This window comes from Anarhichas minor, unplaced genomic scaffold (assembly GCF_050575085.1).
Source record: "Anarhichas minor isolate MPS153535 unplaced genomic scaffold, ASM5057508v1 ptg000027l, whole genome shotgun sequence".
Lineage (NCBI taxonomy): Eukaryota > Metazoa > Chordata > Actinopteri > Perciformes > Anarhichadidae > Anarhichas > Anarhichas minor.
The window spans coordinates 7,881,717-7,907,284 of NW_027466473.1; the positions used below are offsets into that span (position 1 = coordinate 7,881,717).

The following is a 25,568-nucleotide window of genomic DNA, read 5'->3' on the forward strand; positions in this document are numbered from 1 at the left end:
ATGCTGCTCTGATAGGTCAGGGTGGTCAGCTCTCCTCATAAACTATACATTTGAGATCTGGCAAGTGAGAAGAAAAAAAAAAAAAAAAAGACAAGCCTATAGGTGGGGAAGTACTTGGTTACTTGTAGGCGGAGGTAATAACACGTGCTTTACTTACAGGTGGAGGTCTTCAGAGCTACGTCCCATCTGTCGTCAACATGTTTTGTATTCCTCATCCACTTTCCTGCTTTGGCCGTTTAGGACAACAGCTGTTTATGACCCGAGTATGATCATCGATTCAATGTAGTTCGAGGTTTTACTAAGATTTTAGCAGTTTGCTCATTTCTATGCTGTTGCTGTAGCGTGGGTGTGTATGTGTATGCATAGGTGCTACTGTGAAAGGTAGGCAACGATTCTGAGCATCTGATCACTGTCAAATCAAGATTTTATAGTTCAATTGCACCCCCCCCCCAAAAAAGAAATCAACATTCCAGGGGTTAAGGACATTTAATCCATGCCATTAAAGCAGTCAGATCTTTCATTGACATGAACAGTTTCATATTTCTTTGCGGCAAAACGTACTTTTAAAGAATGGCGTGCGTCATCGGGTCTGAGGTTCTCCAGAGCAGAGGGGTCCTTCAGTCTCACGTCTCTGCTCGTTCATGTGAATGACTTTTTCATTTAAAAGGTGTCACTTTCTCTGTGGTTATTCCTCCATCTACAGTACAGGCAGTGCTTTAGTTCTGTCCAATCAGATCCACACAAAAATAATAAAATAAATCTCATTTGGAGTTCCCTCGGGCGTCTCGTCTCATGAGCTCCATGGCGTCCTCTGCTCTGGACCGGTTAAAAACAATCAACCAATGTGTTGTCAATATCCTGCAAATGTCTAAATTTGGAGTTTTGGTGAAAGAGAGATCATGGAACATCATGTAGTGAAATAAAACCTCCGGTTATCAAAGATTTTCCCTCATTTGTGATTTTATTTGATAATTGAATAATTTAAATGGTCATGTCGGAAGAAAAATAAATACGTTTCCAAATCTGATGCTTGTCTTTTATATATCTTTAATGATGAGCGCAATATAAAAACCAAAGAGTTTACACAAGTGCTGTGACACAGTCTGGACGTGCACTACTGCAGGTTATAGCTCACCGGACTGAATGGAACGCATATACTGGCGTGCGTTAAGGCATCTCATGTTTAGAAAGATCAGATATGAAGACCTGACCTAAATCAGGCTTGATGGTGTGACAAAATACATACTACTTGTGCTTCTTACTCCATTTAAAGCCACCGGACACTGAGACCAGTGGATTCCCTTTGTTTAGATTAGATGGGTTAGTCTCCCTCTTGTTGGGGTTTTGATTTGAAACAGAAAAGAGGTATTATGTTCTACTGAAGCTTTAAATACATTCTAACATACACTACAGCATATCAACGATATCCAGCTTCTTAACTGTTAACGGACAAACAGGGTGCTGATTGATTTACTGCTCATTTCTTTTGATTTGGATGGCTGTCATGTGATTCTGAGCACACACACACAACAATCTGAATGTGTTGTACGTTTACCCTCCGGCAGGTACTAAGTGCTTTAGCGGTATCCCCCGTCTTAGTAGACATATACCACAGCCGGCTCATCGGCAATAGACTGACACGTTTTTGACAGTGTTTGAGTTTGTTGAATCTCCATCTTTATTTATATACTTTTCAATTAGGTTCAAACAAGCTCTGAGCAGACCAGGGGGTCTGGCCATGCTGCTTCTTCATATGCAGGATCAAACGTTAAAAGTTTGTGTCATAAAATTTAAAAAAAGTACATCTTTGTTTAGACCAGTGTCACATAGGTTGAGGTTTAGCTTCCGTTTGTCACATATTCTGCAAGATACTTCAAACAGACAATCCACCTCTTCAAGAAATCCTTTAAACATTGTTGGTGATGCTGAACTGTGTTACGATGAACTATTTAAAACAAGACAGCTTACAACTTTCCAATGGCTTTAAAAACAGGCAATCGGGGCACGAAGCGCAAGAGTTGAAGGTGAGTAAGAACATTAGTCTGGATTCTTCTGGTAAATCACTACGTCACACAGAAAGACAAGTGTGCGCTCAACTGAAACACATGAGAACAAAGTAGCCATGTTTGGCTTAAGACATTGAAATTCCCAGTACATGACCAACAATGGATGAACCATACATTTAAAATTCAACCTTTAACAGAAAGTACATGCAGTATTTCAATGGTCTCAGACAAATTGAATATTATGCACATGAGCAGCTTTTTCCCAAAAAAAACGCCTCTGAACCCAGCGTTACATATAGTGTCCCTGTGTCACAGTCCTAATGGGCATGCTGGCTCAGTGGCACGACTTACTGGTCGACATAAATGGACAGGAGCCACCATTATTGTTATTAGTTACACCCGTGCTTTTACTATAAAAACTTTAAAAGACTGCCATTAGAAGATCTACTGACGGTGAGTAGGTGACAGAGATAGAATTGTCCCGCTGTTGTGATTCTCCAGCCAACTTGAAGAAAGAGTGAGCCAGTATTAGTCTAGACCCACTAGTGATAGACCATGAGGAGGGCATGTGTGAAATCTGTTTAGGGGGGGGTCAAAGGATTTCAGAAATACACTGAAAATGTGAAGAAGAAGTTCAAAATAAATAAACTGAACCTCGTTCGTGTGAAGAGTGTCAGTTCATATATGCGGTGTAGCTGAATTGAATCAAGATCACTGAAGAGGCAATGTACAGTTTGGACTTCAGAAGTAGAAAACAATGGCCGCATGCTTTATAAGAAGGCATCACACCATTCTTTAAGGCAGCCATAGCAGTCACCTTGTTGTTTCACATTTGCTCTGCAAGTGTCCTTCAGCCAATCCCGGAAAAGCTCCTCGTCTTTCTTGAGCACAAGAAACTGGCCGAGGACGACGTACGCCTGCGAAAGGGAGAGATGAACACACAACAGAGAACCTAATCAAGACGGGAATGCATGAGTCACAGGGTTTCCCACATTGACGGCCCCGTTTGTCAAGAAGCCGATGCTGGATCGCAACTTGAAAAGTAATGCCATTGTTATGTAGAGAAGGGATGGCTGGACACGACTTACAGTACAATGAGAATAGATCTTAAGCAGGTCTATTCACACACAAAGAAAAGTAAAAAACGTCTAAATGATACCCACACAGGTCTGTGGTAGCCTACTGGATAACAGGAAAAAATTAAATAACAAAAGAATTAGGGTACTTTTACCCCACCTTATAGAATTCAGTGCAAGCTTCATCATTTGCTGTGTTTATTTTAAGATTAAGCCATTGTCCTGAGACCGCTGAAGAGCTTGTTAATCAAGTTCAGCTTGATTTGAGTTCAACCGAACTGCGAGTTTGATAACCTGTCTACGGTGTTAACACAACCATACACTGGTTCATACTCAAACACACCGTAACAGCTGCTTGTAGACAACAACTTTATGTTACTTGAATTGACAACATTACACGACCTTGAATTCTCGTGTTACTTCGATAGAGAAGCGCTATTATAGCAGATCTGAAAATAATGACTTAACTAATATGACCGAATTTCATAATCTGCTGCATTTCTTGTTTACATTCATTATTTTTCTGAACTGATTTCAAGACCCAAATACAGTTACTGTGAGAATACCAATGTTGCCGCACCGATAAGCACCCTCTGGAGACAGTGCATTTGTATGTAATTATATTACATAAAAAGGCAAAGAAATCAGATCTGCATTACCTTATCAAAACCCTTCTCCTCCAGTCTTCCGCCAAGGGCGTCTCCGATGCCTGCAAGGGCCCCCACAGGCTTCTCCCCCATGGGCTCGGCCACAAAGTCTTTATGTTTTTGGGATGTCGAAGACATGGCTGCTTTGTAGGCGGTCAAAGATCACCAACTACTTAACTGAAACACAAAAGAGAGAGAATGTAAAAATCATGCTTCAGAGAGAGAATGCAACCCCATAAAGTACATTTTTTAAATTAATTTCCCCCCATCATCTTTTTTGTTCTTTTCCTACGGGGATACATTTATGACTCTCAGCTTTAAGTTTAAAGTAACTCTATATACATCAATTTAACAGTGTAGTAGTTGTAGCCATTTATATATATATATATATTTGATTTAAGACTACAACCCACAGACATCAGCAGACACTTGATATCTTCCCCGGTGGAAGGTCTTTCCTGAAGCAAACTTCCATTTACTATAACTGCCTTGTGTCACCATAATACTGGGTAATGCTCCTAATTTAAAAGAAGATTAAACTGGGCAATGAGTCCTGGTGCTCACCCAATAAACGGATTTGAATGAAGGGGACGTGTTCGTGCTAAAAATAGTGTTATGTTTCTGCTAAAGTCATTACTTTCACCGCCATTGACTGCACTGTATGCTGTAACATTACACTTTTTGTGCACTGACTTGAGAGGCTAACCTGGTGTTAAATACAGTATGACGAACTGTTAGATCGCTGATGGACATATTCCAATCAGTTGAAAGTTGGTGGAAGCTAGGACATATCTGGCAATAAAACCCGTTGTTTTGACAAAAGCACCCGACAACCGCAAACGTGCGAGCTGCAGAATGAATTACTATTTGGGTCAATATTTAAATAATGTGAACGTTTGCATGGTATTTACATACACCTTTCAACCTGGATAAACACGCACGTGTTTACACACATTGTTATAGCAACAATGCGGGTCAGGGTACAACCACCGTTGATTTGAGCGCGCACTACATCTCAGTGCTAACAACTGTAGCACAACGAGCTAACGTTCACTGGACTCAGACTGCGTTATCGTTTATTTCCCCACAGCAGCTTGTTACTAGGGGGCGTTGTCTCTTTTTTTTTTAAACGTGATAATCCTCAGCAAATCGTTGTCGGTTAAGTTAGCACTGTGACGCGTGAGAGTAGCGTAGTTAGCTCAGAATTGAGGCGCCTTCAAATTCTTTGCACAGTAGCCATTTATAATAACTCTTAACTGTCGTCGTATGGTGCTACGTTTTGTTTACAGCATGTTTCAGCTAATGACGGCAACGTGTAATGTGGCGGAGTATTATTAACTTACCAATTATTGTCCCGTCCTGGCTAAGTGTTTGCGTAGTTGGCTGGAGAGTCGTGTGGTTTCTGTTTCCGTCAGGCACCGGCGACCACAATGCAATGCGCCCGTTTCTTGCGTACTTACGTTACTGTGGTTCCCTGATTGTTGACTTACAGGATAAACAGAGCAGCCGTGCTTTGTCACTTCTTAACAAGGCAGCAACTTCTGATCATATACAAGTAGCTTACCATCGATCCAGCCTTATATCATGATGAATGTTGCCTGCGATATAGGTAAACAACTTATATTGGGTCATTAAAATAACTTTGAAAATTGTATTATATCATAACAGCAGCTACCTAATAGTGAGTAACCTACTTTATCCATTTATGAGGCTCTATATCTATATCATGGTATCATTACACACCCCAATTTTGTGTAGATGTGTGAAAATTGAAAAAAAGTAAGACTTCTAAGGGGCTTACTCTTCATATACCTCTCCCAGCCACAGACAAATCAATAATCCATATACATCAGTGACATTCAGATAAATACAAGCGTCTAAATTCTTAAAATTACGACAAACATAATATCAAAGACTGGTTGTAAGAGCCAGAAGTGTATATATTAGTTAACTGGAATTTCGGGCTTATTAACCATTTCATTTCTGAATTATGCTCATTGTGCAGGAACTAAAGATATGTAAAACATATTGAAAAGCATTTATGTTAATGATTGACACTCCCTTTTTTCGTGATGTAATGACGTCATGACGGCAGCCGGTGCAAAACCGAAGAGCTGCATTCGGCACAAGAGCATATAGTGTTTCTACCGTGTGACAGAGTATATTATTTGTGTATTTATTTAACGCTTTGCTGCGTAAAATAAAGATAAAAGGAAAAGAGTTGAAAGATCTCCTGTCATTCGCAATAAGAAAATGAAGCCACTGTGTCTGCAGCTCATTTGCGGCTTAATAATGAACACAAACAGAACGCCGCTACACTGGTGATTATCCTTCTAAAGATAGAGGTATCAAATTTGAAAATGAGTCAAAATGGATTTCAGTGTACGTGATGCCACCGCAAAGTCCTTGTTATGTGGTGAAGGTGATGCATACATTTCTATCAATAATTATAGCAGTGTGCTTCAACAATCTGATGTTGCATGGGTGTGTAGGATGCACATGTAGCATTTTGTCCTCATTGATCATAAGAAGAACACAGCTGTGGGACATTTTGATAACACACACACACCAAATAACTTTCACTATGAACAATTGAAGAAAAACACGATTATTGCTTTTAGGGGGAATTTTATTTGCTCACAGGTATCAGTATACAGAGGAGGAACGCAGTTCTTTTGGATTGCCATTCATGTCATAGTTGTGCGCATTAATAACAGTCATGTGACTTTTGCATCCGTCTTTGGGAAAAGGAGAAAGATTGAACAGGGTGGTACTGGGCTTTGTTAATGCAACTTTTACAGTGATCCTGTGTTTGCAGTTGTGGTTTAATGAGCTCTAAATAAGCCTACAGCACAGACAGAACATTGGAAGCCAGGCTGCAGGTCAGTCCAGTGCCATCAGGCTCCACATTGATCTTCTTCACAACACCATCTTCCACCAGCATAGCATATCTGAAACACAGGATTAAGTACACAAGGATTTGTAGCTATGGACTTCAAATGTACCAGTGAAAGCCAGACACTGACTTCAATGCACTAATGATAAAATCAGTGTTATTCTAGAAATACTGTTATGTTAGCATTGGCCTCTGGTCCACATGCTCCATTTCAGAATTTATTTTATATGTAAACTTCCAAACTCAAATACAATTGTGGACAGTTAATACTGTGCACAATGACAGTAAATAGGGAGTGATTTCTGAGACGTCATGAGTTTACATTGGCACTAATTGGGGAAACAAATCGAAAAAAAGAGATACTGAAAAACTGAAATTGGCAAAAGGATCAATACCTCTTGGATCGCTTGTTCCCAAGTGCCTGCACAATCTGATCACTGTCAAGTAGCAGGTCAACTGCCTAAGAGGCAGAAAGAAAAAGACAGATGAGTACACACAGTCACAGGAAAAAGAACAGATGTATATGTATATAGATACCCCAGACATTTAGTTTTACCTTTGTAAAAGCTCCAGTAGAATCAGCCAGCATTCGAACCTGCAGAAGAGAGTAGCAGTAAGCTCACAGCTCAGTTGTGTGCCATTAATTATGATTTCCAAAATGCACCAAAAATGACATTCCATACCTTGCCCTCTGTCCCATGCTCCTTTCCCCAGGCAGCCATGACAAATGCATCGTTGACAGAAATGCAAGCGACCTCCTGCACACCTTTACTCTTCAACTCCTCAGCCTGCTGCACAAAACCTGGGAGGTGAGTCTGAAAGCAACAAGACAAATACAACGTCAGCTGATTGCAAAGATGATGGTGCACAGCAAGACACAGCGAACAAGAGACGACAGCGTGGTCTCAACCTTGGAACAACCAGGGGTAAAAGCTCCAGGTACAGCAAAGAGGACTCCCTTCTTCCCCTTGAAGAGCTGATCCATGGCCACCTTATTTCCTGGATCGCCCTCCTGGACCTCCACCGCGGGGAGCTTGTCACCAACCTGTTGGGGATTAAGTACACATGAATGCAAGAAAGTAGAGCCACATTATCAAATTATACAAATGTAATGAAAGATATGAGCATGGGGGTTTAGCAAATGATGGAGTAAATAATCTGAACAGGATAGAAATTGTAATCATAATAGGCGCACACTTGTTGCCACTAGAGGGCGACAAATCACCAGAAATATAGATGCATGCGTTTCGTTAAAATGGCCGAATACCTTAACACCAACATTGACCGACTAATAAGCGACACTTTAACACACCGTTTTCAACGATATTTAATTAATTTGTATCACTCTAACGATGCCCTTGAATGCATTTAATCTAAACAATATTTGTAAGGTCACAATATTTGCAGCTGTGAAGCTCAGGCACACTAGCTGTAAATTAACTTCCTCAAGGACTTCAGGAATAACAATACGTTACGTGTGCTTTTACATACATTTACTGACGCCAATAAACCTAGCCTAATACAACAAACAAACAAACAGACTACGTTAACCCAGTTAATGTTAACCACGCAGGTCTGTATCGGTTTTCGACTGACTTCCGTAATGTATAAATAGGCATTGGAGCAGCCAGGCGACAGCAAGATGTTAATCATTGATAGTTTGCATAATGCTACGTTCGTTGCACCAGCAGGTGTTGATGAGGAGGCGGCGCTGGTACAGTGCCCAGAGGACAGACACGGTTTAGAGTCAACAAACAAACAAATTACAGCTCTCCTGGCTCATTATTGTGATGGCGACGGGTTTCAGAGGGACAGCTAGCATGGTGAGCTACAGGGACGAAGGCGACGCATGCGACTTCTCGTGTAGTTCAGTTAATTCTACGAAAATAAATAAAACGACACCTCTCTCTTTAATCCTTATGTGGCGCACACGGCTAACGTTAGCTCAACGCACGCGACTCTCACCTGAATCGGCATTTTGACAGTAGTGTGTAGCAGTTTCACGCGCTGGAGAACACGGGTGCGTACGATGATGGTGCTCGTGATTGAAAGCATTGTGGCTCGCTCTTTCAGCCGCTGGCGTGAATGTCCTGTGCTGCGTTTATGGTCTCAGACGCGCCTCAGCCTGTCTGTCACTGTGACTTACCTCACTGTTACTTACACTAGTGTCCCACAGTGAGTTTGTCTGTTTGGGACTTAACCTAGCTTCCAGATCTGGGCCTGCTAAATCTTTATTTACTGCGCCATCTGCCACCAGGAAGTCACTTGCCTAATGTAGTATTTGTTAGACTGATTGATAAAAGCGCAGTTGTGGAAGTGCTTATAATAAAAAGTAGAAATATCATATCTAAAAAGAATCCATTGTGAGTAAAAGTCTGAATTCAAAATGCTGCCTAAGTAAAAGAGCACATTTTAATTGGTTTGTTAAAGTGGAGCCAATTTAAGGTACTTTGTTTACTAGGTAGATTAGCAGTGTAGTACTGCATCGTGTCATATGAATGTAGGTGTATCATGTGTTTTTAATGTAAAAAGTAACTTCTGAGCCAGTGCAATACTTCAGCTCAAGCACATGCTTTAACAAGCCTACACAGACAGACATGACATGTTAATGCAGCCGCAAAGGTTAAAGCTTCCAATGCGGTTTCACAAAACCGACACAACCTGCAGTCAGAGGTGCAAACATGAATACACAAACACATGGAGGCAAACTGTTTCCAATGGCAGTCTGTTCAATCATGGAATCAAATACTACCATCCACGGATTATTTTTATTCTCCAGTATTCGTTTATCATGCTCAGGAGCTGTATATCTGAAGTCTGTCCAGCGTTTCGGGTACAATCTTTGAAGGACTGTCCCTCATCATCAGTTCAGAGTGTGTCCAAATGGTCAAAATTCATCAAGTCATGAAGTTGACAGTTTCAACAGCAGTCTTCATCTAATGCACACAAACACGCATCCATCAACATACACAGGGAGAGATGAGACCAATGATATGTGGTGGCGGTGTGTCCTTTTATTACACAACACAAAGCACCTACAATAATCCACTCCCCGTTGCGTCAGACAGTGGATGATCTCACTTTTTTCACAGTGATTGTTATGTGGACATGTTTAGACAAGGACATCAAACTGGTTTATCTAAAGGAAAAAATAAAATAAAATCTACACACGGAAATTCACAGCCAATATCACACGCAAAAACAAAGCAGTGTCAACAAACAACAGTAAATTGAGTAAAAAATAGAATTTAATCATTTAAATAGTCTTTCAAAATACAAACATTGATTTGAACTTCTAAATAATGTAACGTTTAGTAGCTATTCTGCATTATAACTGGCATTGTTACATGTACACTGTGGCTATACAAGGAAATGTGTGAGGTTTGGTAATTTATCGTATTGCTCATTTATATTAATGCGCACATATTTATTAAAACTACAAATGACCGTATCATTTTAACAGTGACACTGCAGATGACCCCGCCTTCCCTCCGAAACCCACCGTACCTAAAACATATTTGCACGCTGATGAAAAAGCTTCCGTTGTGTAAATGGCCGAGTCAATATGAAGAAACGTTAACAGCTCTACTTCGAAAACAGGAACATGTAAGCAGTAAAGCATGAATAATGAGCCATATACCGTATGAAAACAAAGAAATAAATGATCTCGGGTGTTTTTTTAACAACTGCAAAGACGTTCAATGAACCCAATGCTCAAATTGAAGTTGACAAATCGAAAGATCAAGAATTACATTTGTCTCCACAGTTATTTGGCCGTCCGGCGTGCTCTGCCTCCTGAGGTAGCCCTCTGTAGCCTCACCAAGCCGCTAGATCTATAGAGCCAGGTAAAATTGATCCCTAAAATGACAATCAGATTCAGAAAAAACACAACTGCTTACATAAAAAAAGAAGGAAAAAAAAGTATTTATATTATCCTGAATGGAAAGCTTAATTTCAATACCAAACCCACAACAGTGTCACAATGTAAATAAAATACCCTTGAATCCTAGAAAGGAAAATATATGAAAAAGCAAGTTTCAAGTCTTTAAATTCCAGAGCACTGTAAGCTGCACAGATATAATTGTAATGGGGAATTTGTATCACATTTGCTGGCTTCATCGTCTTCCACTATAAATTGCATGTTTCTGTTTATTTGAATGGAGCTGTACATGGCTGAACGATTAACGGGCCTTTGGCCGCTAAATATTCGATCTGACTTTGACATCAGATACCGCAGCCTTGCATTGCATGTGAAGCTTACTATAATGATCATTTCTATTGTACGTTTTTCAAACCTGCGGGACTTTCAGCATGTTTTCAGACAAGGTTTTCAACATCCAAAAATGGAAGATGTTGCATATTTTGCATTTCTTGTTGTCCTGAGCCCATAACGGACACTTGCAAGTTTCATTTCAACAGATGCACATATACAAAGGAGGGATCTCTCATTGAAACGATTGAGATCTTTTATGCAACGCTCCTCACGACTGCGGAAAATGCAGCGAAATCTCACCAGTGGCCTATCAATCGTATGGATTAGTGTTGTAGCCCACGAATCAAATAGGTCAGACGATTCTTTTTGAACAGCACAGCTGCTGAAGTCAAAAACAGTGGTTAGATCTAGTGGTGGAGGACTGTATAAAAAAAATAAAAAAGCAGATGAGGCATATGCATTTATTTTCGGACCACTACTGTTGCTCGCGCTTTATTGTCAAAGAGTTGCGTTCTTTCCTGATCTCAGTGTGGCTCATTGGTTTCGGCTGCACACGGACGCACACGCTTGCTTGCTTGCATGGAAGCCAGTTGTTTGTGTGCCAACAGGACTTCCGTCTAACACTGAATATATTACCTTCCAAGTAGCGCACTCTACACGGTCTTCATATGCACTTCTCCTGGACTACAAATCAACTGCACCACCGCTTATGAAGAATCCTGCACCAAGTACGTACATCAGTGGTTCTCAACTCCGATATTTAACCCCAAAAGTGCTGGTGTTTTTTTTTTTTTTTCTTCTTCTTTTTTTTTTCTCTTGCTAGTGTTTTAGATCTACTCACCTGGCATCCCAGACCCAAACCACTCCCTCTGCTAGCAGCGGGAGTTTCAGTAATCAGCACTTGGGGTCCTGAGAGTGGAGAACTACAGATATACACACACACACACACATAACTAGATGTCTCACCCTTTTATCCACATTTCAAATGTGACAGACAACAATCGAGTCGTTATATTGCTTTTAACATATTGCAAGTAATTCCTATGAATTTGCCGACAACGGCACACTAATCTATAGTAAATACAAGCACTCCATGTGCGTGTTAATCTGTCTTTCCCCCCCCCGGGTACGTATGTTTTTAAAAGTTCAAAAGCCACATGTCAGTCTGTTCTCGGGTACCTAAATGGTGTTCTTCAGTGGTTATGCAACTGCACATCAATGCTGTGATGGAACTCACCATGAAAATGTTTGAAACCGAGAAGTATTCTGGCGTTCGTGTTAAATGTCGTCGCTCTTGGAGCCTTTTACGGAAGTCTTTCTGCAAATAACCAATGCCCACTTTGGGACATGAATGCATGATCTTTTTTATTTTCTCATATTATTTTCCTTTCTTCATGTATAGCCTATGCGAAAAGGGAAAAAAAAAAAGGACCATTTCCCCCACTATGAATTCTCTAATAAAATCGTTCATTTCTCACAAACCACTCATCCAGTCTTGAAGACTAGATCTCCATTGGGTCTTTCTCTGCGGCCTGTTTACTGCTGGCTTTCCGCTCTAGGGAGAGTCCATCATGGCTTCCAGCATCTCCAGGAATAGTTTGTGCATGGGTACGCCACCGCGGGTCTTGATGCTGTAGAAGGTGGTAAGAGCACGACCAGCAGTCTGTCGGAGGAGAGGCAATGTTAAAAGGAGGCGTCCTGCCCGCTGGGACTCGTCCGGGCGCCGCTGACATTCCAGCTCCAGCAGGGCCTGGTGGAGGAGGTCCCGCAGCTTCTGCACAGCCTCCGTGTCCTCGATGTAAACAGAGTCTAACAGAACAGCAGGGAGCACACGGTAAGGCACTGAGCAGGGCGTTTACATTCGCTCAGCTTTTGCCACAGAAAGAAAGAGTGACTTACCACAAATACAAACTAATGGGAGCCTTTTATTTACAACACAAACAGTGCATGTGTAGTGCAAGCAGGACATGCTACAGGATCTTCTGTTGACAGTAATCTTGAGTCAATCTATCAGGGAAGACGACATAAAGGTGGAACTCGTGACCTTACAACAACTATTGCACACACATAGCTAAAACTAATTTAACTATTTTTTGGTTCATTGTTCATTTTGATGGCTGTGGTTTGTGGTGCTGTTGAACTGCACTGCGTTATGCTGAGATGACATCAATGAGGGTACTCTGAATATTAGCAACAATTCTCTGTGTAACATAATACAATTTAGCAGCACCACAAACTGCAGGTCATAAAGTTTAATGAACAGCTCTCTAAAACAGCTTCGGCTGAACCTGAACAATAAAACCTTCATGACGACAATTAGCTTGAGCTATAAACTGCCTAATGATGTACCTAATAAACTGGAAACTGAGTGGACTTTTTCATATACGTTATTAATATTCCACTTAGTCAGGTGCAAGGTTTCCCAAGAAATGTGTTAGCGGAGGTGGCGAGCACTGAGCCTTAATAAGTGTGCAATTAAATTTCAGAAAAATGTAATAATCTCCTCTGACGTGAGCAGAGGTACTTTGAATTTCAGGCAAGGTGACTCCACTATGAAAGGCTGCAGGACCCCCTTATATGATCAATAATAATGTGAAAACCCACAACACAACTAACAGTTCTGTACTCCTTAGATTGATACTAGTTCTATGAGATGCAAGCAAAATGTTGCTTCTTATTTGTCTGCACAGCTGTTCAACAACACAAGTGTAAGTACCTGAGTTAGTGAGTGCGATGGCTTTAAGCATGACAAATTCCTCTCGGTCCACGTTTAGTGCCCGGAAGCGGCGAGCAAGTTGACTGATAGCGGCGTTTAGCTCCGTCAGTCCGGCGACACGTGACATCTCCTCATCAAGGACAAAATCCTCTGCGAACACCACCTCGTCCTCGCAGCCGAGCGAGCGGTACGCCACACCCAGCACCAGCACCTCCAGCCACACGGACTGCAGCACGGACATCTGGTCTGCGAGGGACAGCGACAGGAAGCCTGCAGAGGAATAGACAAAGAGAGACAGAGAGAGACAGAGAGAGAGAGTTTAAATGTCGACTGACACAGAAGGCGCTGGTCCTGTGTCTTTACAGCGGCCAAATAATGGGCTGCATGCTGTAGGCAGCTGGTGAACCGACTGTAGTTTGTAATTCAGTCAAGCACTGCATCGGTTCAGTTGAACTTTCAGCAGACATTTTGTTTTACCGATTAGTTGCACCTCTCAACTGGGCTGTTCAGCCATCAGAATCAGGTTCACACAGGCCCTTTATAAGAGTCAGGATTATCAGCCGTTTCAAAAGACCTCTATGATGATATTCTTTCTAGCGCTGACTCATAATGTCTTCAATTTAATCTGCAACGTTCAAATCAAATCGGTTCCGCTATCTTCAGGTCCCTCACTTCGTGCATGCAAAGTTTGATTCCTCTCTCGGGCCCCCTCAAGAATCCTTATGGGAGGTCCTTTTTAAGCTTTAAGCTTCTAAAGAAGTGGCAACCCTTTGTCGACTATTTTAATGGCTGGTCTGTTCTCCCTCCTGACTGATTGCTTATGTTTCAACACCATATCATCGGCCTGTGGCAGGCCCCCGATTGATATCAACATATTTAACTCCATAGCTCAATATAAACTGGTTGAAGCAGCAATTTTTATTTTTATTTAATTTATTTTTCCATCTATTTATTTTCTTTTATATAAATGTATTTCTCTTTATTTGGATTGTATATAATATAATATTTATACGTGTATATACAGTATGTGGATCTATTCTTCGCTCTCTTCTGTAATGCATGTTGATGCAGATGTGCCGGGGTCGGGCGGGTGGAAGGATTGATGTGAGAAAGAAAAACTAGTGACCTGTCAAACCAGCAGTGTGTTTAACGTTTTTCATTTGAACAAAAAAAAAAAGCATATTTCTGCCTGATGAGAATACATCTCTTCTTCTGCTGCCATGCTCTCCTCCCCTATTTCACACTCTGAGCATCACATACCGGGAATGTGTTTGGCCCAGCCAATGATGACAACCAGCTCCCGGTCAGCGAGGTCACAGAGGGTGGTGAGCGTGCGCTGGGCTGTGTCTGGCTGCAGAGGGTCCGGCATGGCAAATAGCTTCTCTGGCTCTGCCACCAGAAGGTGGGACACAATGATGTTGGAGGAACCTATGTCACAAAACAGACACAAAACGAGGGATTAATGTGATGTACAGATAAAAAAAAAAAAAGTGCAGTGTACATTAATAGACATACAGATACACAAGATCTGCACTAGTGTTTACTAAACTATATACTGCACTATATCATGTGTGTGAGTCAAGAGCTCCAAGTTCGTTCACTAACACTTGTGCAAATTAGCACAGAAAAAAAGTAAGGACTAAGTGTTTTCTAAGTGGTGCATGTATGCGCTGGGCACCTCGTGTTTCACCCACCTGACATTTCTCGCATTTTTGGGAGGAACACTCTGAGCTCCTCAAGGAAAAATAAATATATAGAATTACTGCCTCGTAGTTGTTTCAGCTTACATCTATCGTCTGTCCAAAATGACATCACGTCATCATTGTATCCTGGTAAACATTTGTGTTGAGTTGGAACAATTAGCTTTCCAATTCCTGAGTAATAAAAACATGTTTTTGAGGTCACTGTGAGCTTTGACCACCAAATTCTAATCAATTAAATTCCTCCAAGTGGACGTTAGTGGCAAATTTGAAGAAAGTCCCTCAAGGCCTTCCTGAGATATCGCATTCACAAGAATGGGACGGACGTGAGGTCACAGTGACTTTGACCTCTGACCCACAATCAGTTTATTCTCGAGTCCAAGTGGAAGTTTGTGCCAAATTTGAAGAAATTCCCTCCAGGCGTTCCTGATGTATTGCGTTCACAGGAATTTGCCTCGAGCCAAAGCTGTCGGAGGAATGAAAAAGGTTCAACTCTGAACAGATAGTCTCTCTCTCTCTCTCTCTCTCTCTCTCTCTCTCTCTCTCTCTCTCTCTCTCTCTCTCTCTCTCTCTACTTCTGAATCAGAAGAGCTCAGCAGGGTCGTCCCAATCGAACTGTTGCCGACAACCTCAAGCTTAGATTGGTTTGTGTGTGATTACCGGGTTGTTAATTGCCTGGACATTGCTTCTGTTGGTAGCTACAAGCAGCTTGCCAGCACGCAGTCAACGGACAGTTGATAAAAGCAGTTACTTTTCATCTCATTGTTTTACAAATTGTATTACGCTATGCTGCCGGTTGTAGAACAAAACGCGAATGACAAGAAGGGAACATAAACAACACCTTTTTCACTCTCCTTTGTCAGTGGTAGAGGGGCACTCTGGTATGTTGCGTTCTCCACTTCTGGGCGTCTTTTGTACTTCTGCCTTCCACCTCTGACCCTGTCAAGACGAACTCCTGCATCGGGAAAACACAGGACAAACAGATGACACATTTGAAAAAGACCCTTAAAAAGACATAATAGCAAAGAGTGGCTCCAGAGCTTCTGCAGACCGTGAGCACTCACCCTCTTTCAGCATGCCTACTTTGAGGCACTTGGTGAAGCGGCATGCTTGACAAGCCTTTCTGCGCCTCTTGGTTATCTCACACTCATTCGATGCCGGACAGCTGTACTCAATGTTACCTTTATGGAAGAACGGAAAAGCGTCAATTTACAGCGAAGAAAATGATTAAATAATCCTGTTTGTCTACAATATGTATGAGGTCACAAATACAAGTAAATACAAGTGAGATATTTTTTTTTAAATGAGAGAAACTTCATATCGACTGTGATAAAATAAAATACATCATCAGTACCTGAACTATTTATGGTACCTTAATAGTTTTAACTAGTTTAACTGACAGTGCTCTTATGGTTGAAAGCTAAATGAAAGCATTTCCTGGAATACTGGAAAGGAATTTGTGGGCCCTCGTGTGTGGAGGGCCCACAAATAGAATGAATAGCTATGGAGGCAGAAAGGGGCCCTTAGAGAACGCCTACATACAGGGTCCAGAATGTAGTGCTACGACCCTGGGTGGAGGTTAATAGCAGTGAGTGTCACAGAACAGACCTCACATTTAACATGATTTAAGTGCTCCGAATGTAAAACCTGTCACCTCGTTACAGTACAAAAGGTAAGTCAGAGGAAAACATGAATTGTTCATTGCTTGTTCTGTTATGCCAACAGGTAAACCTCACCACGACACACACCTTGGATGGTTCTCTTGAAGAACGCTTTGCAGGCCTCGCATGACGCCACGCCGTAGTGGTACCCAGAGGCCACGTCCCCGCATACTAAACACAGCCTCTTCGGCAACGTGCTCAGGGCGTACTTGCATCGCCCCGCTCCATTTCCAGTGGAGCCCTCCTCCGCTCCATCGCCGCCCTCGTCTTTGAAGTGGCAACGCAGTGCCGGCGTGTAGAGCGGCGGGGAGTACCGCTTAACGCCGTCTCCTCTGGTTCCTCCGCCTCCACTGTGAGAGGAGTCTGAGGAGGCCCCGCCGGGGCTGATCCGGCCTCCCCCACCTCCCTCTGGACTGCTCGGTTCTGCCTTTATGTAGACGTCGGACCGACGCTCCCTGGAAGACATTCTGTCTACAGGGGGGGGGGGGGGGGGGGGGGGAATAAACAGCATAGTAAATAAAGGCATAAACATTTTACCTCACACCTTTGTCCTTGAAAATACCTTCATGTCACCTGGTAAAAAATGTAACCAACCATTACTGATAATTACTGTTTGCACCTTTGTCTTTAGTTTATTCATATGGGATAGTTTGAGAGGAAACAGACAGCCCAAAAGCAAAATGGATACAGCCAAGACAACTGAGACTGAAGAGCTGTCGTGTAATTATTGCATTATTACAGTTGTAAAACAATTAGACCAACATCTAAAATTATTTACAGTCCAACATACGCTATACTGCCCCCAGTGGCTGGTTAACCGAGTCAACCAAGTCACATTAAGATCACGGTCAGTTTTCTTCATGGACCGTGGAAAGCACCCGGATCTTTCTATTATCAGCCTGCTGCTAACATGACGAAAGGCCAGCTTGTTCCTCCTCTTGTTCTTCAGCAGCACTTATTTCCTGTGCTGTCTGCGCCTCTTTTTTTTTTTTTTTTTTTTTTGCTCAGTTAGGTTTTTTTTAAGCCAACATAAACACCCTAGATTCACCAAACCAGAACCTTTCAGTCCTCAAATCATCGCCGCGGTGCGAAATCTTTGTCTTTGACATTTCTAGACATGAAAATAGCCAAGGTGACTGGATGAAGGTCGCCATGCTCATAAACAGTGACCGCTCTTCCCTATTCAGACACATAACTTATAACAGCAAGAGTACTGCGGCAACCTGCCTGCCTGCCAAGGGCATGTCTATAGTCCTCAATTTAAACACAGAGACAGGCACGGTTCACGCTTCACACAGAAGACTCATGAGTCCATGATTAGAGTTAATTTATTGTATATATCAACCATTAATTCTTCAGCCACTTTCCCATCACCGGTAATCATAAAATCCATTCCAATTCTATTACCTCGATGTCAGGAGTGACAACTCTTGCATTTCTTGCATTTAGATAGTCTAAATATTTGAATATATGTGAGAGTAAAGTGACCACCAATCATGATTTACCATGTGTGCACTTACCCCCCTTATGAGGGGACCAATTTAGTACTTGAACATGTTTCATTAATTCTGAAATTAGCTAATAGAAATGTAGATTACGCTTGTTGTTAAATTGGCCCCATCAACAGGGATCAGAAAAATGGGTGAAAAGGGGATGAACGACGGGGCATGAATTGTAGTGCGTCTCTGGGCTTCAACTCATCAGCGGACACATTAATGCAGAGCCATACTCCAACGATCGGGCTCTTGTTCCAACTTAATAGATCACCGTGCGAGGACGATCTCTGCAGCCTAAATAGCTGTAATCCATTCAAGAACCAAAAAGTGACTTTCTCGTGTGTACAAACTGGGCAATAGACGGCTATTACCAAAACCATTTGTTCCTTGTTTATCAGTTAGGCTGATAATCCAGTTGCAGCCTGTATATTTTCAAAGTGGTGCAATATTTAAAATGCATTGCTTATCGGTTCAATGCTCCGATCCCTCACCCTGCCCACAATGACAACATTACACGCGGGTGTATGCTCTGTACACACTGGTATGGGTTACCGACATAACTACATAAAAGTATACGTGTTTGGCATAATTCACAGAAGAGTCGTAGTATTTTCTTTACAGTACATACTTTACATATATTAGTTTTATTTACATGCACTCTAAAAACATGTTAACTATCATCATGTTTGTGTGTCAATCGATCTGTGTGTTTATGGCCTATAATCAATAAGAGCTCAGTCCAGACCTGGGGTGTATGTTATCTGTCCATGCCAATCTGCTCTGAATATATGTTGTATTACTCATTTATAGACATTTATAAGAACAGGCCTCTACCGAGAACTTAGTATTCAGATACACTTCACATCACAGCGTGCATTTAATGAACCTGACTCTTAGAAAAACAGGATTGTCTGTGCTTTATTGCATAAACAGCCAGTCAGAGCATGTGCGTGAAATGTGATTTGAAGGGGATCAAAGTTTTTTTTATATTAGGCATATAAAACTGGGTTAAAGGGCAATGAGGGGGGGGGGGGGGGGGGGACAGGAGTATCTCTTTGCATTGATACTATGGTGCTATGCCAACATCTCACAGAGTGTGTGTGCTTTTCATGTACGATGTAATACAGTGTATGGCTGTAGATAAAGACTTTTTACATCCAGGAACGTATAACTTGCTCCAGATATCAGTCATTGCAAACCAAGTGTGCCCTTTAATCATATTTATTGCTACAGCTGATAATCCGGTCCTGTAGTAGCTGACAGTCCTCTCTTTGGAGTTTGCCCCCTCTGGACTTGATTGTAGCTGTACTGTTTGGCAAGCAGGCAGAGGGGGTGACTGCAAACTCTGCCCGTTTAAAGTTTAGCTCACTTGGGCTGAGGGAGAGGATCAGCCAATAACATCACCTCTAGTACACGAGCCCACATAATCAACGATGTGATGCGGGTTCGATCGCAGCAGAACCAACAAGTACACCTCCACCATGTGCACCACCGCTGCCCAGTTCGGCATCTCCTTTTGGCCGAAAGAGGAACGTCGGTCTCGGAACAGAAAATGTTCAAAAGGAAGCCACAGTAGCTACGTGGTCACTGCTCGTTTTAGTCGAGCAGGACAAACAGTGACTTCTTACCTATTTCACTCGCCATATAAACGTGACGTGTGTACAGTAAACTAGCACACACCAGCATGTTTTGAGTCGCGTTAGCATTAGCTTCGACAACCTCGAGCACATATATGATAACTGCAGGTTAGCTTAGCCTGGCTAAGCTAGCAGCAGCTAGCGTTAATCCTGACTGACCAGGAGCTCTCCTGCTGGGGCCTAGGTGTATTTCTGTCACTCTAACCCGGGCTAGGCTGCATCTTACCTGATAACGGTCACTAGTACAGCATTTAGGTCTCTCCACGGTGTGATATCATGACACAGGTTTGAGAGAAAATCCGTTTCCAGCGCCTGCTAGCTTGTGTTGGCTCTGTGTGTGTGTGTGTGTGTGTGTGTGTGTGTTGAGATGGGCCGGGCTACAATCGGCTTTCTCTAACAGCTGGCAGATGATAATGGTTGGATATACTGACGCTAGGACACATTAAGGTCAAGGAGCACTCTGGAAACAGGTTGACACTGATATCCTACAGAAGCAGTTTTCATCATGGTTAAACTGCCGACTGAACGACATGTTAGTAGACAGCCTTGAATGCCATAAAGGAGAGGATACAAGGTCTTGGATACGAGTCTTTGTTGTAATCTTGATATAGGCCTATAATACGCTGACTATAAAGGTCAGAAATGAATTCACTATCAGTGTGTTCGCCGTAAATCCAGAGTCTCGACTCACTTTACCTGACATAATAAAAAATAAAGAGATTCCTTTTGCAAATTAGGAAATTCCAGGCACCTGGCTTTACATTGTGTTATAGGCACACATCTTGATTCTGTTGAACAGAAATTTTTGCAGAAAGCTTTTCATTTTGTCCCAGGCTAAATTCATCATCCCCAAAAGAAATACATTTTGGACCCCTCAGACTGATAACGTGTCACATTGATTTATACGAGTTACGCAGAGAGCGATCCTCTCTCCCCTACTTGTCCTTTGTTGATCCTTTTGGGGTTTGCAGGGCAATCACCCATGCTTTCAACATGCCCCATGCGTTTCTTGATTGCAACAGAATGATAAGCACTGTGCCATATTTTGGATGAGAAACGGAAACACCATCAAAATCTGTCTCTGATGTTTTTTTGATGCATTTCTCCCTCCACATCCCTCGTATGGCCATGAGTGTTTTCCAAAAGAAGACATTAACATTGACAGCTAGACGTCCATCAAAGCCTTACAAGAATGAACTTTACAAATAAAAGACATTATCTGAGATGTAGCATAGCGTCAATGTTTCATTAAAGGTGAGCTGAAAACATTACCTGCTCGCTGAGCTGGAGTCTGAAGCCTATATTTTTATGACTCCCAGTGGTAGCTCAATGAAGTGCTGTTGCTTTGGGTTGAAAGCTGCAGTTATCAGGACACCTGCAAAGCAAGCAAAAGTTGTTTAGTGCCGTAACAGAACAGCAAGCAGCCAAGTCACTCATTGTGTTACCAGCAGCCATTTGTCATATTAATGGTCACAACAGATCATTATGTCTAGCCTCAGTTATCAGATTATTAATGGGTCGTAACAGTGCCCACAGTTTGGTTTCCTCTGTGGTAAGTCATGTGTATGCTCGTAACGCGGACTTTTCCTTCCTAAAATACATATCGCACTGTATCTATCCATATTCCTGCAGGCTGCACGAGCAACCTCCCCCTTGAGCTGCATGACACACTCCAAAGGTCACAGTCACAGGAATGCTTGAAGGACAGACGGAGTAAAGCCAACACCTTCTCTCTCTCACTACAAAGTCATAAGCTGAAGTTTGGTGATAACTCTGTAAATAATTAAAGAGACCAGCTTTAATGCAACAACAAAAAAGAAAACACACACAGAGCAAAAAACATTTGAGTTACTCTTTTAAAGTGTAAACTTGACTCTGGCTCTTGACATTTTAAAGACTAGACACCATTGAATGCCAGATTGCAGCACAGAAGGACAGTTTCCTTTAAGCAACTTTAAACTTGAGCAACAAGACTGTAATGTGGGACAACTTCAGTTTTCAACCGGGACATTTCAACAAAGGCGATTCATTTAAGTTAAACATGTAGATTCAGATTTTTTTATGAATGACCATAAAAACAAATCATTACTAATATTTAATGTTATCTCTGAATAACCTACACTTTTTTTTGTCATGAATGCAAAGTCAAATGTCACATAAACCTGCCCGTCCTTGGTCTTAAATGGTTGCAGACCTTTCTCATCATTCTTTAGTTAGTGGACATCGTTGGTCTCTGTCGCTGATAATGCATCACACTGACTGCGCGGCCTATAAAACTCAGTTTGAAGGTTTTAAATGCGGCGCGCTGTGGAGACGACGGGAACAGCACCCAGGGGTGACCTTGTCTACTGATCTCGGACCGGTGACAGGTTAATTGCCACAGTGGATTATGCTTTAAGATCTGTGGCCTCAATCCCGGTCCCGCAGGCTCGGTGTCTTGCATAGTTTAGTGTGTTAAGACAGAAAGATGAATAACTCAGTGGGGTTCAAATACAAAAACAAACAGCTGGTGTGTACAGTTGAAGAAGTGCGTGGTGTTATTTGCCTGAGCAGGACTCGTCTTTTAAGTGTTGACCTGCGGTGAGCAAAGACAGAATATATCCGCTGCATCTCATTCAACCACGCATTCTTCATTTACTCAATAAATCAGCATGCGTCCCATTTATTAAGACATTGTGTGAGGGGTTCACCGGCGGGTGGAGCTTTGGCCATCGCATAGAGTTGTACAGCACGTACATGAGAAGTAGTCAGAGTGTAGTTTACGAGGAGGAGAAGCCTACTGCATAATTATTACACAATGTAGCCTACTAAATGTTTATTCGGCGGCTCGTGCCCCCTACCCCCCAATAACGTGGCCACGCGAACTCAGCTCTGACAGGCGAATCGTGCATGCACATCAGGCTGCCGCTGAGGCAGCTGACATCTCCGCACAAAGATTAATAATAGCCCGGACCCACCGTGGGCTCCATCTCTGCAGTGTAGGGTAACGTAAGGCAAGAGCTAGGCTACTTACTGGGAAATGCAAAAACATCGCAGGGTTGCTGCTTTTTTCTTTTTTTTTAATCTGAAGTCAGTCAAGTCCTTGCGGCTGGTAAATCCACCGTCGGTTTGACCGGTTTAGGCTGTCCAAGCCTCGCAGGGTTCCTCACATCGCATCACTGTGTTGCCGTGTGATATGGCGATAACAACAACCGGCCACGGTCTTGTCCGCCTCTTCTGTTCCGTACACGGGGTGTTATAAATTCTCGTCTTCGCCTGCCACAGCTGAGGTTGTGGCTGGACGTTGGCACCAACGCTTCAAGAAGGAACACCGAATGTCCGGTAATGGATAAAAAGTTTCACAATAAAACTTTGACGACTCGCTTTACATGTTATCTTTACTCAAGACAGACAACGTCCTAAAGCCAAGGCGAGGTCTGAGATTATAGAGTCGGCCTCTATTACCGGAATGTACAAAATTCTCCCCAAACATAATGCTAGTATTACTAAAATTAACACAAATCGCGGTTTTATTTGAACAATCTCAAACTACGTAACTTCCGTTTCTTTCTTTGGCTTCTGCCTTCTTCTCTTCAGCTTGACGCAGCTCAGTGACGTAGCCTCTATCCCGTGTCTTTTCTCCTCCCTCTGCCCAGTTTGCGTCCGCTGTGTCTCCGTTACGTCCGTACGCACCTTCCACTAGCGTCATCAGCATTATAATACGTGAACTGCAACTCGTGAAAAAGATATGACCCAGTCTACGTTAGTACAAATGTTGTCCAGGTATATATATATATATATATATATATATATATATATATATATATATATATATATAATAAGATCCGCTGCTTAAATAGTTCTGATTTCAGATCAGCTGTTTTCAAATCAGTTGTGTTTACCACTGAAAATTAAAAACCATGAAATTCCCACAGGGATTTATATACAATTTAAATGTAGCCTAATTTGGTCGGTCCTTATTGTAGCTATATTTTCTCCTCACTTTGGCATTTTTAACCTAAATGCCAAACAATTAAGCTAAAATACCATACAATTCAATATTATGGCTGTTATGAAGACATTTTTATTTTAATTATGCCACAAGCTTTAGGGGACTGTTGCAGGGCAAATCAAAAGAATGGGCTACATGCCACTTTACAGCACACATCTATGGAAAATGTAGTCATGTCGGTCTTGTGACACTGAACCGGCTCCCTACACCACTACACTAGTTGGACAGGAGCCAAGGAAGAGGAGATCAGGAGATCACTGCAATGGGATGAGACGGGGAAATAATCAAGGGATAGTAGTTTGGGGGATAAAACCTTCGCCTCCAGTTTGCCAGATGCATAATCAAAAACATAGTACTATTGAATAGGCCTCAGAGATCTCTTGTGTGTGCTATTAATCTTTAATGTAGCCGATAACAACGATTAAATGATGTTTCTGGTTAACTCAGAGGCTGCTGCTTCTCGAAATAGGCTGCCCCAATGCGCTCTCCAACATGCCTAGTAACAGCTGGCGCAGAAGTTGTCACGGAAGAGTTGACAACCTTGTACACTAATGAATAAAAACAGGACGTTGGACGAAAAGGACATGTAGCAGTCCACGGTGTAGCCTACTTTGGATAAGCGAGTATTTCCCCAAAGAGCGCAGCATTATCCCTCTAATTATAGACCAATAAACGTTAGTCTAGGCTGTTTAAACCAATAAGCGCGAGAGCCTCGCTTGCATTGAGGCGTTCGCATGCAGGCTGTGCAGTGGGCTCGAGGCACGGGACCACGGGACGTGGTGCGCGCATGAGAGGAAAAACTGACGGCAGTGTCATTGCGACCTTGAAGCAAGGTCATTCAGTCTCTGCTGCAGACACTGCAATTCTGCGGAGCTGCATCACACATGGTGCAGAGTCTGCATTATCACCCTGTTAGAGGCGAAACCGGTCAGGCTATATCTGCATTAGATTCAGTCCGAAACCGAAAAATTGGATTTGTTAGAAACAGTTTGAGATGCTGCGTTGTAATGCTATAAGTAGAACTGTGTCACTCTTGTCGCCGAGGATATGTGTTCAAGCTGAAGTGGAGGAACAGGCTAAACTGTGAATGCCAGCCGGGGTCCCCAGGGTGCTCCTTACAGCAGGTCCTGACCCCGGACAGGTGTCGGCTGATAGGCTACATAAATACCAAGACGCCATTGTGCCTGATACACAAATAGCATTTGGGCACTGCATGCGTGAGTCATGGATAACACAACTGATAGAGAACATAGTCTCCACCTATTCTATAAACACTTCGATCTGCATAGTAGCCTGAATACACAGAGGGTTAAAGGTTTTACTAGATGCTCTTGTTTCAAGTTGTCCTTGCTGAACAATCTTTGGTTCAAAGTCTGTATTATTACTTTTATACATATTCCTATTCTTATTAGTCTTATTATAACTGCATTTGTATAACGTTTAAAGGGGAAACATCCTAAAACGGGGCTTTACATATTATAATGATTATCAATACTAAGGTCAGTATCTAGAAATACGGACAGATGTTT

At 42.2% G+C, this 25,568-nt stretch overlaps 3 protein-coding genes and 1 long non-coding RNA gene across 10 annotated transcripts; 1 reads left to right on the forward strand and 3 right to left on the reverse strand.

Annotated features, from left to right (window-relative positions):
* Window positions 1-1,654: 1,654 nt before the first annotated feature.
* Window positions 1,655-5,222, reverse strand: banf1 (barrier to autointegration nuclear assembly factor 1). The gene is made up of 3 exons (XM_076101666.1): window positions 5,073-5,222; window positions 3,742-3,906; window positions 1,655-2,923 (listed from the first exon to the last, which is right to left on the reverse strand). The coding sequence occupies exons 2-3, from the start codon at window positions 3,865-3,867 to the stop codon at window positions 2,777-2,779; spliced, it is 273 nt and encodes a 90-aa protein (XP_075957781.1). The 5' UTR covers window positions 3,868-3,906; window positions 5,073-5,222; the 3' UTR covers window positions 1,655-2,776.
* Window positions 5,223-6,337: 1,115 nt separating this feature from the next.
* prdx5 (peroxiredoxin 5) lies at window positions 6,338-8,846 on the reverse strand. The gene is made up of 6 exons (XM_076102656.1): window positions 8,591-8,846; window positions 7,536-7,670; window positions 7,309-7,440; window positions 7,182-7,220; window positions 7,021-7,085; window positions 6,338-6,680 (listed from the first exon to the last, which is right to left on the reverse strand). The coding sequence occupies exons 1-6, from the start codon at window positions 8,678-8,680 to the stop codon at window positions 6,575-6,577; spliced, it is 567 nt and encodes a 188-aa protein (XP_075958771.1). The 5' UTR covers window positions 8,681-8,846; the 3' UTR covers window positions 6,338-6,574.
* Window positions 7,302-17,406, forward strand: LOC142960690 (uncharacterized). 2 transcript variants are annotated; one of them, XR_012956353.1, is made up of 2 exons: window positions 7,302-12,672; window positions 13,613-17,406. It is a non-coding gene; the product is annotated as an uncharacterized LOC142960690 (long non-coding RNA). The 2 variants fall into 2 exon arrangements; XR_012956354.1 differs by having other exon boundaries at window positions 16,980-17,406.
* Window positions 9,620-23,599, reverse strand: esrra (estrogen-related receptor alpha). Of its 6 annotated transcripts, none has more exons than XM_076102651.1 (8): window positions 23,062-23,594; window positions 21,321-21,423; window positions 16,991-17,382; window positions 16,319-16,435; window positions 16,096-16,209; window positions 14,815-14,982; window positions 13,555-13,824; window positions 9,620-12,647 (listed from the first exon to the last, which is right to left on the reverse strand). In XM_076102651.1, exons 3-8 carry the CDS (start codon window positions 17,379-17,381, stop codon window positions 12,394-12,396), a joined length of 1,314 nt encoding a protein of 437 aa, XP_075958766.1. In that variant the 5' UTR covers window position 17,382; window positions 21,321-21,423; window positions 23,062-23,594; the 3' UTR covers window positions 9,620-12,393. The 6 variants fall into 6 exon arrangements, with proteins under 6 accessions (XP_075958766.1, XP_075958765.1, XP_075958769.1 ...); XM_076102650.1 differs by having other exon boundaries at window positions 16,991-17,386; window positions 23,062-23,593; XM_076102654.1 differs by having other exon boundaries at window positions 17,003-17,386; window positions 23,062-23,591.
* Window positions 23,600-25,568: the final 1,969 nt, after the last annotated feature.